Source organism: Rhamphochromis sp. 'chilingali' (genome assembly GCF_963969265.1).
Source record: "Rhamphochromis sp. 'chilingali' genome assembly, chromosome: 7".
NCBI classification, from domain to species: Eukaryota; Metazoa; Chordata; class Actinopteri; order Cichliformes; family Cichlidae; genus Rhamphochromis; species Rhamphochromis sp. 'chilingali'.
Window position 1 is genome coordinate 36,004,785 of NC_137934.1, and position 12,285 is coordinate 36,017,069.

The following is a 12,285-nucleotide window of genomic DNA, read 5'->3' on the forward strand; positions in this document are numbered from 1 at the left end:
GTGCATAAATCCAGATACATCTAATGGTAGTGTAGTTTTGTCTATTTTAAGAGAAGGCTATAGAGTACAGCAAGGTATGCTGTTTAACCTTGAGGTGGAAATGGAGATGTGCACACTGGGGAAGCAGGGATGTAGTTCAGCAGTGCTGAGAGCTGAAGAAGGTGGGCACTTCCTCCTCATTTCTTGTCTGCCTGCCTGTCTCCATGTCCCACAAACCTAATCAGTTTGTCTGCATTCATTCACACCACTCCTACATGGAGCTGTCTTTATCTCTTTTCCACTGTCACCGTATCTCCTCTGCTGTGCCGCTTTCTCCTGAGCTGTCTGCTGCTCCCTGCCAGGGAAACTCTCTGAATTAGAGCACCGAGCTCGTGTCCAAGCACCCTCGGGTCATTTCAGTCAGTCTCCGCTCTGCCAACTAGTACAGCAGACATGCACTTGCAGCATATTTTTGTGCAGTTCAGAGTCCCAGTTTCCCCAAGAAAACATCTCTGCTGTGTGATCATCTCAAGTCGCGCGAGCAAGCAAATTAAAACGCTTTGGAGTCCCTTCAGCATATGGATTTTTTTAAACACACAAATAAACACTGCACTAAAATCTTAAGGATTTAATGACAGTCTCCCGCTCAAAGGTACAACTTTTAAGGCAAGCTTGTAAAATCGCATCTAAATGGAGCTTTTGGGGGGATAAAGATGCACATTTATGCTTGGTTAGAAAGCAAGGGGCACTTAAATGCTAACAAAATGAGACTTTCTCATTACTCAGTCACTTGGTGGCCACATAAAAGCAACTCTCCCCATGTAATGATGAAGAGGTACGCTTATGACTGTAATTAGGACAAGAATTGGGCAGGGAGCTCTTGTGCATATTGTCCTCCATGTGTTCAGGTCAGCTGTTTTTAGTAGGTCACATGTCCCTAAATCTCTCCTATGCCATCAGAGGAAGCAGCCACGCCACCACACTGTATCCCTGATCCTTCACGAGAGCGTTACGCCAGCTGTTTGCATCAGCTCATGCATTACTGACAGGAGCACAGGATGACATATCCATAATCACATTGCACTCTTCAGCATTTGGGGTTAACCCCTCACTCTCCTGATACCTCCTCCTCCTCATCAATCCCTCTCATTGCCTCCCATCCATCCTCACGCCTACTGAGCTCGTCCCAGGTGCCTGCTTTGCCTGTTCAGCCACTCAACCCACCCACGCCCTCACACTCTCAGTCCCAGCGAGCAGCAGCAAACGTTTTCCTGCGCTCTCCTTCTCCTCTCTGCTGCCACCCACTCCAAAAGGGGCTGTGAATCACTGGCTGACACACTGAAGCACCAGCAGGGCTCTTGTGTTTTATTATTATATATTTTTTAAGATGGTAGAGCAACCAACATCTCTTTTCCCCCCTTGGTTTGTGTAGCAGAGCGCATTATTATTATGGGACTAGGTAAAACGCTTTGAAAGATAGCTACAGAGTTTGTGTAACCATGCGAGGAGGTTACAGGCCGACACAAGTTAATGTCTAAGTGTGTCGGTGTGTGTCTCTAAGTGTAAAACGATGGTGCTGGCACGTGTGTGTGTATGCACCAGGGGGACAGAGAGAACAAATTAATTGTTCTCTCATGGAAAACGTTGTTTAGCACTTAGTGGAGTGATTCATGCGTCTCTAAAATCAGCCTGTGCAAGTGACAGGCGAGTCCTTGCTGTCTTTTCACAGAACTACTGCTCAATGATTCATGTCCCCCAATCTGTCAGCCAGTACCGACTATTGTATGAGCTGCAGTTGGATCAAAACACAGTTTACATGTAGGACGACTTCTCAGGGGCATTTGCTTCAGCTTGATTTCCTGCATGATGATGATAAGTTTGTGACTTGGGTTAAGGGCACCTGTAACGTCATGAGAGACCACAGAGATGGTATAAAATAGCTAGATACTGAGCTTGTGTAGCAGGCCTACTTGAGCTGAAGTATCTGATATCCGATGTTAAGATGATAAGTGTCCAATGAGGAATGGAACTAACAACTGAATTTAAAACGATCAGTAGTCTGGGGCCACTCTCTTGGCTATGTCTCTATTAAAAAAAGGTGATCTCTTTAGCCTCGTATCTGCTAAATAAAGGATATAACTGTCATGCATTCCTTTAAGATATTTAGTACAGTCTGGCAGTCTGGTGTGTGAACTACTCCGTCATTGATACATAGCAGGTTGCATCTTCAGGAGCATTTGTCAGGAGGACACAGTGTGACTTTGCGCCTTGGATTCTTAGCTCCCAGCAGTAATGTTGAGCTGATGCATGAAGTGCATGCAGACTTATAAACTGCTTCTATTTGCAGTTACACAAATTGCCCTTCTTTTTGGTTTGGCCTTTCCACTCTGGAGTGGACTGCGCTCACGCCTGATTGAAGCATTTAAGCAACAAACAGCCTGCATACACTCGCTGCCTTCCGGTTACACTGCTTCAGCCACTTGGCAATGCGAGATCATTTTCACCCACCGACAACTGTGATTGTCTGGACTTCGATCTGCCAAGAAACGCTCCACACAGATGGCGAGAGAGAGAGAACACGGAGGTTGATTTCTCCGTCTCTCTTTCAGAGGGCCCCGGCAATAAGCGCGCTCTAAACATTTTCTAAGTGGGTTGATTGTGCGCTTGTTGACATGTTTGTGTGCCTACGTGAATGTAAGTGCATATTTATGAGTGTGAGCATACAGTGTGTGTCTTTCAGCGACTCATTCTGCCTGCGGAAGCTACACGGGCATTGTGAGGACTCGGCAGGGAGCTCTGCTCCCCTTGTGTTTGCCAGGAGCAGCTTTCCACCCACGGTGGGCAGGCAGGCGCGCAGGCTGGGCTGGCATTCACTGGATCACTTGGGTAGAAAGTAGGGAAGGCACACAGCCATTCATGGTAACATTATGCACATGGGGAACAGGAAAGCTCTGGCGGATCTTCTCCAATTCTCTTCTTCACCAAAAGAAGAAATGCTGTAATTGGGCCGCCGCACCGAAATAAGAAATGTGCGCACATACAGCACTTTGGTGCAGGGTGAAGACGACAGAGCGTTCTCCAGGTTCGATATGTGATCGATAATAAAAATAATAATAATTTAGTTCCCTCCTAAAAATCCGGAAACATATGCAGTTTGGAGGATCAGGTTGGTGCCACACGACACGACATTGGCAAGCCAATTCAAAAGCGCACTAATCCGCACTGACCAATGATGATTGGCTCCTATGCAGTTAACAGACAGTTGGGGTCGCCAGGAGTCCGGAGTGCAGCCCGACACGCTGGGAACCATGTGTGCGTCAAAGTGCCCATATACAAGTTTCATTCATCAGATGACAGCGACTCTTAAACGCCCCGTTTTAAACAAATGCTATGTTTAATGTAACGTTAATCTAAACCTTGTAGCTCTGCTGTGTTGCCGCTCTTTATCACGGCTCATCATCGGTCAGAGTAGAAACAGGAGAATACAAACTGACGCCAAATACAGAAGCGAAGATTTAAAAGAAATAGTTCAGAGCAATTTGGCAGTATTGTTGTGTGTTGTTGGCTGTCGGTCCTTTTCCTTCTCTCTCTCTCTCTCTCTCTCTCTCTCTCTCTCTTTTAATCTTTCTCTCTTCCACCGACACACACACACACACACACACACCTCCCACCTGCTCTCTCTCTCTCTCTCTCTCTCTCTCTCGCTTTCCTCACACTTTTCCCAAGATGGCGGCAGCCTCATCCATCCAGCCGCCGAGCGTTCACTCTTCTCTAGCCCGGGATAGCGCACTTTCCCCGGAGATGGACAGCCCCGAGAGCCGGCAGCACGAGGACGAGGAGGCGACGGCAGCGCAACCCCCGGACTCCGGGATTAGCCTCCGTGACCTGCCGGACCTGGAGCCCGAGGAAATCGAGAGGAGGCTGGCCAAAACTCGCAAGGAGCTGAGCAACAGGAGGAAAATCCTCATTAAGAACCTGCCGCCTGACACCACCAACCAGGTATACATGTCAGTTTACGGTGGAGAAATAACAGGGTGGAGCTCTTTTTCTCTCACCCCCCCCCCAACATTTTACGCACGCTCGCACGGACTCCTGCTTTAAGCCTTTTAACCTTCATTTCACTGCTTAGTTCTGACACCCGCGAGTGTGATCGCGGTCTCAGGTCATGACTTTGACCACATCACCTCCTGATCAGATATAAACTTTACAGGGAACTTTCCGAGTGTATCCGACTAGCTCATGGTAAACTTATCATTGTATGTAGCTTACTTATCTTTCCTGCATGTTTTTTCCAACATGATGTCAGATTCTGATTGGGGGGATCCACGGGCAGAGTCACTTCGAAGTTCCTCTTTTTGCTGTGTGACTTGCGTTTCCCATGGGTCTCACCTCACTGTAGCTGGAAGTGCATCATTTGGCTGCTGCTATAAGTGAAACGGTGTGCCTGAATTTGACTTGTGTGCAGTCAGACTCGTGTAACAGGTGAGCTCCTGGGAAAGTAGCCAGAAGGATGCAAAGTGGGGTGTTTTTCAGCAGGAGGAGACGCTGCAAAATGCAGTCTGTCGTCTGCAGACACTCTGATTAAATCATGAAATGCATGCGGCCTTTTCTGCTTTTAGCTTTATGCGCTCTGCGTGTTTTTGTTTTGTGCTGCGTAAAGTTTAACATCAGATCTGCAGACTGGCAATCGACAGCAAGTTGTACTGTTGCAATATTGTACAAATACTGTACTCTACTGTGGCCACGACAGGTGTGGATCCCTGATCTCTGACCTTTGCCCGTTCTAAACAGTTTCCCCCAATTTCCTAAAGACAGAAAGCACATCATTTCAATTTTGCATGTTCACCGAGGACCACAGAGTGTTTTCTTTTCTTTTTTTCATTTCTCCTGCTAAGTGTGATCCATCACTTGTGTCAGCCCCTTTATGAGGCAGCGTGTTGAGGGCGCTGATGGTGTGTATTCCTTCAGGCTTGTACCGCCGCACATTCTTTGAGAGGCTCTCAGCCAAAGAGTGCCAGTACCTCGGCCGGGTGTTTGCGCGGTGAGCGTGGAAGAAGAGGGGGGAGGAAGGGTGAGAATGCATGGTGTGTGTGAGAAATGAGAAGTGGAGTGGTGGTGGAGGGTCATTTGGATCAGGTGAAGCAGCAAAATTGGAAGTTCTCTCTCTCTCTCTCTCTCTCTCTCTCTCTCTTTCTCTCTCTCTCTCTCTCTCTGTGTATGTGTGTGTGTGGTTTTTCCCCCCACATTGTCGGCGTGTCAGATGGAGCGTGATGTGCTGGGGGGGGGGAGACCAAGCTCAGTGGCGTGAAGTCCTGCGCTGCTGAATGTGCCACATAAATCTGTCCATTTAAAGGAGCACTGCAGGAGTGTCTCTTACTGAGACATGACACGGTGTGAGTTTCCACTGGTGGAAGTGAAGGTGATGTAGTTGGACTGACGCGAGCTCGGCCTTTAGATCTTCAGAAATGAGCAGCATAGGAGAGGGGAAAAAACAAAAGTGTTTCAAATGACATCGCAGCACTCATAAATACTGTCCCCATTATGGCGAGTATGGCGTTGTGTGGAGCAGCCTCTGGGTGTGATTGTCAGAACGATCCAACATAAATCTTGTGTCAGCTCCTTAAACGTGAACTTTCTGCATCTTTCTCATTTGTTTGGACTCCACTGTTCAACAGTTGGTTGGGCTAAAATGCGATTTCAAGACACCACCTGGAGCCCCCTTCCCCCTAATTTTCTGATTTAATTTATTAAGCAGTTCATTAACATCTTAATCAAGACTAATCAGTCAATAAACAATCTGACTCCCACGAGCACTGAAACGGAGACATCTTGTTAGTGCGCAAGACATAAAATCCTGCAGCTGTTCTTGTTCGGTCCTGTGCAGAGATGCGGTGATGCTCTAAGTGCTGGTGTTTACTGTATTTTATCTTCAGTGAGGTTATAGATTTATGGCAAAGGAAAGTCCTCATTACAGTCTTATATAACCCGACTGATAGGCCCAGCAGCACCCAGCCGTCTCCATCTCCCCATTCCCCTCATTCCCACTGCCCCATTACTGAACACTCTATCGCAGGCCGCATGTGCATGTATGTGTGTGTCCACAGTAGACTGTGTCAGATATATGGCCCCGTTGACAGTCCTCATTTTAGGGGAGAAGTGGGGGAAGGGAAAAGGGGAGGAACAGAGGAAGGGTACAGTGTGTTTGCGGTAATGAACTTGGGGAGAATTGTCACAGAGAGCCCCAGCTCCCATCAGCTTTATGGTGCTGTGTTCAGTTTTCAATTCAGTGTTTTTCTGCTTTGCATTTTTTAAATCCTTTTAAAGTCACTCTTGTTATGCAGCTGTTCAACCCCCCCAAAAACCAACTGTAGAATACCTGCTCAGCGCTAAAGAGACTGAGCAAGGATCGAGCTGACGGACACTCTGCGAGCAGCTAAAGAGCCAGATATTTCCCTGAGGTGTTGGTACATACCAGAGCTAAAAGGGCATGAAAATTGGTCTTATATTAACTTAGCGGACCGAGAGACAGATAATAATGTTGCGCCTCGACTGCTGTATAAATAATCTAACAAGTTTGTTGGTTTCAGAGCACAGCAAGTGCTGTGTTTTAAGAAAAAGAAAAAAAGAAGGAAAGGGGAAAAAAGGCAGTTATTGTAGGATTGTAGGTTTCAGTCATCTCCTTCCTTGAGTGCAAGTCTAACTACACTTTTTAATTTAAGCAGGTTAAGCGTCCAGTGTATACATTGTATCCTAATATATTAAAAGCCCGGGCTCGGTTGAGATCTCATCTTGAGGTCATTGTTTTTTGGACGATGTTAGATGCGCTGCAGTTTTGGGGTGGCATCCGGAATCCTGATTACCCTTCAGGTTGTCTTTGATGTGTATATGATATTAACATTTACCTGCAGCTGTCTACAGATTTCGACCAGTGCCACTCTGTTTACCTCACTTGTACTTGATGCCACCTCGTTGCCGTGTCCATGTTAACAGCCTGGAGCAGACACAGAGCCCGCTCTGGGAAAAACAGGAGACCACTGCTCTCACAAGCATCACAAACGGCATAACATTCACAACAAACAGAAACTCGGCAATCATCTGACTTGATGTTAAGTTGTGGTTGAAGACACTCAGTTATTATGTAACTTTGTGAGCCTGGTGGATTCTACACCACAGTGGAAAGGCTGCGTGGGCTGATTAGGGGTGCTGTGTCTGTTCAGTGCTGTCCATGAATAAATCTGATTACAAATACAGAAAAATAGAGCTTTTGATATTCAGTGGTGGTGGAGGGGACTACTAGCACCAATAGTAGTAGTGGCTGTGTGCTAGCTGCGCTGAATACACAGCTGGAAGGTAAAATCGGCAAAGCCATAAAGTTTATGTACTTTCTTGTTCTTATTTTATATTCTTTTAAAGCTAAAAAGCAAAGGTCTCTTTCAGGTTGTTTTTATATGTGTGAATCATTAACAGTAGTGGCTTAAAAATCTTAGTAGTAGTGAGAGGGGGAGAAAAAATCTGAAAAACATCAAATTCACTGATTCTTAAGCCTGTGTTTGCGATATGCTGTTTGAAACCCAGAGAGCATGTTTACATACTCTTGCTTTTTATTGACCGAAACCTACATTTTGGTCAACTAATGATGGCAGAGCAGGTTCACAAAACTCAAACAGAAGTTTTAAATAGCTCTCCAGGCTTTTAGCTCGAGAGATTTCCACACTACTCTACCTACACAAGTAGTCTTGTAATGGTTTGCTCTCCACATATAGACATATTCTATTGTTCAAACATGTCATGTTTGACAGTTTTAGTTCCTGCCAGCTTTTGTTCCACCTCATTCCCGCGCCATTCCTGTCCTGAAGAGGTGGCTCACATGCACTCCAAAGAGAACGTTGAATTGATGATGTGCCTTGACACCTGCGGCTATAAACATGCCTCTTCCAGGACAGATTTCCACCTTTTGGAACCCATCCAGACACGCAGTCTCTGAAAAACATCGCCACTTGGGTCTGGGCAGGATTAAAAAACCAAAGATGTGCTCTCTCTTCCAGATGCTGACCAACACTCTGAAAGTCATTCGTTTCGTCCGGAATTAAAACACATTATTTTTTATGAGCCACTTGATCCACACACCCTGATTTCTCCGTTAAGCACTATTAAGTTGATAAACTAATTGTTGGTGCCACGTGCACAGTTAGCTGTGACGTGCACGGTGACGTTACATGGTGATGCAGCCTTTTCCTTATATATGATCTTTGTAGGAACGCAGCTGAAAGTGAGCTCAAAGTCAACACATTTACCACACAACACCCAAGTTTCCTTTTACCACTTAAAACATTCATCACAGCAGATATAACCGTCTGCTAGCTGTGGCATTTTAACCTGAAAAACCTCAGTGTTTAGTACATTGTTGCTTCCAGGAAATGGGAGTAAAGGGAGCTAAAAGGTTCCGTAAAAGGGATTTGCTAATATTGGACTGCGAGGGTTATGTGAATAAGATGCCAGTCATGCAGATGAATAATGCCAGTTTCAGATTATAGTATGCATGATAGCCCAACTCAAATTAGGCTAAAGTATTTAAAATTCATAGCGTCTGCGTTGTGCAGTCCTAATATAGTCCCAGAGTTGCTTTCCTCTTCCTATTCGTAGGCCTTTCAAAGCACATGACAGCCAACATCACACATGCGCCATTGTTCATTTACAATCTCGTGTGCAGAAATCTACCCCGTTCGCCTTCCCACTGACATCATGTAGGCCGTAAAAGACGGGGAAGCAACGGCAAAGATTTGACTATGAACGCGTAATCTGACAGGGCTACTATCTTGTATCAGATACTGTGTAGTCGCAACCTGCAATTAGTTGGAAGTAGCGGGAAGTACAGCCGGAAGTTGACACAACTTTTAATAATTCCAAGCAGCGAGTCTAAAATCATTTTCAGAGGCACAACAGTGTAAAATAAACGGGGGCAGTGTGGTTTTATTTGCACAGAGGAGGTTAACTTCCAGGGTCTTCTGCCAAGTTCTTGAATTAATCAGCTTAAAAACAAACACAAAACTTTTTTACAAGGTAGGTGTGTGTGTGTGTGTGTGTGTGTGTGTGTGTGTGTGTGTGTGTGTGTGTGTGTGGGGGGGGGGGGGGGGGGTGATATGTTTGTTTGAACACCATGAAAATGTGTGTGTTTTGCATATGTACAGGTAAACACAAATGCATGTAAATATGACAAAGCAGCATGCATCTGAGCTGCTCTTTCCACCCACCTTCTCGCCTTACCTTGCATGCTGTGGTGTGTGTGTGTCTGTGTCATGAGCAGATGTTCATGAAATCTGCCACTCCTGACAGTGGGCGGCCTTTATCGAGCCAGTGTGCAAACGCGCTGTTGTGATTAGCTGTTTACGCTGGCATTAGTCACCTTGAAGTTTTGCACATGTTCGTGTCACAGTTATCTGAAGACACACCTGTTAGACTTTTCGTTGTTCACTGTTCACTGTCACGATGCTACAGCTTTGTTTTTTGCATGTTTCACAGCACAGTTTGGCTGCGAGTCGGGTATGAAGGTGACATTATGTAGGTGAGATAATGGAGTTGGCTGGAGATCTGACGCTGAGCGAGCTCGGGTCCAAAAGATGGTGGAGAGGAAAAAGGCTTGTGTTGTAACTGATGGTTTGAGAGGGCTGATTTTAAAAAACAAACCGTATAAAGCTGTTCATTAAAGCATTTTGTAAACTGATAACGGCAGGGTTATTTTTATGTCATAGCATATTTCAGCTGAAAGTTAAAAAGGGGATTCTTTTTTCCGGTATTTCTTTCTGAACTGTTTGAGAGTAAACAACGAAAGCGGGGCTCGTGCTGACTGGATAAAAGGTTTCAAAGTAACTTGGACGGAAATGCATTGACTGGATGAGTGCGGGAATAATGGATCCATCCATCCATTCGCTTCCGCTTATCCTTTTCAGGGTCGCGGGGGGCGCTGGAGCCTATCCCAGCTGTCATAGGGCGAAAGGCGGGGTACACCCTGGACAGGTCGCCAGTCTGTCGCAGGGCTAACGACTATAATTTCCCAGACTTCTAAAACGATCTTAACTCTCAGCACTGGTTAACATGTGTTTGGACTTCACAGGAGCCCTGCTGTTCACAACTGCTGCCACAGTTGTGTGTGTTTGTAAGTGTGACAGTTGACATTGTCCCGGAGGCTCTTAACTAAACTTCTGGATGCTGTGCATTAATACAAACCTCTGCAACGTGATCGAGCCTTTGGAGCGTGATTTGCCGAGAGACTCGAGAGATCAACGTGAGCTGTGTCTGAGCAGCACGTTTGACCTCGCCACAAAGGTCACGGGCCTCGTGACGACGACTGTAAAGCTCGCCGGGTTCCACATCTGTCACCCAAAACAAGAGAAACCACACATTAAATCCAGCAAGTGACAACTAGAGTGCAGGAAGTGAAGCATACTTGAGCTGATGGGTCTCATTTTGTTCTGTGCATTAACAGCTTGAAGTCATCAATCCCTGCTTTATTCCCATAAATCACTTTCCGGAGGCTTGATCTTGCCACAGGGAACAATGAGATCTGTCACCACGTCTACAATTATACTGTAACAAACAGCAAAAAAACCAAAAGATCATCATGCCTTCATGAAAAGAAAACCCACTGATTAATGAAGTCCACCTGACAGACTGATTCTGTTATATAAAGGATGTAATTATACAGTTTTGAAGGAATTTGCACATTTCAAATTTAGTCTTCTATTCAGCCTGGAGATGTAATCGCCCCTGGTTGTTGTTTTTGTGTCTGTTAAACTGATGCAAAGTCACGCTGGAGTCAAAAGTACTGCGTGCATACTCTCACAGATTCTTTAGCAGTGACTGGGTGCATCAGCTACAGGTGAATATCACCTTACGGCAATTCAAAAGTAAATCTATTGCAACGTTAATTTTTAAACTGTGTTTCAGACTGTTTCACTAATGGAATTTTCCAAGCTGGAAACGCAACAAAACCCAGGTTGTTGGTCCTGGTTATGATTATTTAAGATTGGCAATGGTTAAAACAAGAGTGTGCAGTGGTAGACACTGCTGTACATCCTGCCTGTTGGTGTGCAGGGTGCTTCTGCTGGAGCCCAGTACAAGAGGCCATTTAGCTTTTTATGTCTAAGAGCTTCTCGGCAAGCGTTCACATTTCTCTGCAGTTGCTTTGCTTATGTTGCCGTGACGATGCGTTTTAAGTACCGTGCAGTTTTCTGACATTAACTCAAAGCCTGATTGTGGACGTCTTAGAAGTGTAGACTTATACTTCGCCGCCATTGTGCAGGTGCTTCAGCACATTTTAATTTATAATATCTCAAGTGGGGAAACGCCACACGAACCAACTCAAACAAAAATAATGGCTGTTTTTAAATGACGGTTTCACCCTGTGATGGCAGGAGTCTGTTGCTGTGTTGAGTGGGAGTGGCTGCGGGCTCGGTGAGGGGAAAAATAACCTCAAATTTGAGCCCTGTCGCTTCAGGGCCGGAGACAAGCAGAGACGGGTGGGTGTGAAAAGGGGGAGGGAGGCGGGGTCACCCTGGCTGACAGCAGAATCTGTCCTGTCTCGGGGCAAGCCACCTGCTTAAACATAAGATTCTTACTGTTGTGATAAGCACAGGATTCCTCTCTTGTTCATTAACCGAGGACTTCAACGCGTAAACAAGGACATTAGCTAAAGTTTTCCCGACAAATTAGTTTTACTTGAAATCAAACATTTTGATTCAGATTCATTCTGTTTGATTGTGTAAAGAAGACATAAAAGTAACATGAAAGCGACATGGAAACCCCCAAGTTGCACATGAAATGAAAGCACAGTATCTTTTCATTGCAGCACATTAAGGCTTAATAGGTGATTCGAGGTGTTAAAAGAATCTGTTTTTTTCAGGCGATCCCGTGCAGTGGTGATGAATGCTTATCGTGTGTGACTCTTTAGCTCACCCACTGAAATCAGCCACTTTAACTCCTCTCCCTTGAAGGCTTCTGTCCCCCCCGATTGGCTGCCTCTCACAAACAGATGCTTTGAACAGCAAGTGGGTGGGGCTTTAAGATATCCCCTCTCTTTGAACTTGCATGCATCCAAAAGTAGATCAAACCAAGCATTTAGAGCTGAGGCCTGAGCTGTTGTGCACAAACGTTTCAACTTTGACTAAGTTTAATATGATATTAATGTTAAAAAAATGCTTCATAGGCTTCATGCTTAGTCAGTACTAATACAAAAAAGTTTCTTACTAACTATTCATGATGTGCTGGGAAGCATCATCAGTGAGCCTGGGTTCACTGGGGGGTTTCTGT

The 12,285-nt window shown here is 45.5% G+C and overlaps 1 protein-coding gene across 2 annotated transcripts in view; it reads left to right on the forward strand.

Annotated features, from left to right (window-relative positions):
- Window positions 1–3,668: 3,668 nt before the first annotated feature.
- Window positions 3,669–12,285, forward strand: part of raver2 (ribonucleoprotein, PTB-binding 2) — a 97,254-nt gene continuing 88,637 nt past the window's right edge. For both annotated transcript variants that reach the window (XM_080888072.1, XM_080888073.1), the window contains exon 1: window positions 3,669–3,978. In XM_080888072.1, the coding sequence (XP_080744198.1) occupies window positions 3,706–3,978 (273 nt within the window). In that variant the 5' untranslated portion in view covers window positions 3,669–3,705. The remainder of the gene's footprint in view (window positions 3,979–12,285) is intronic.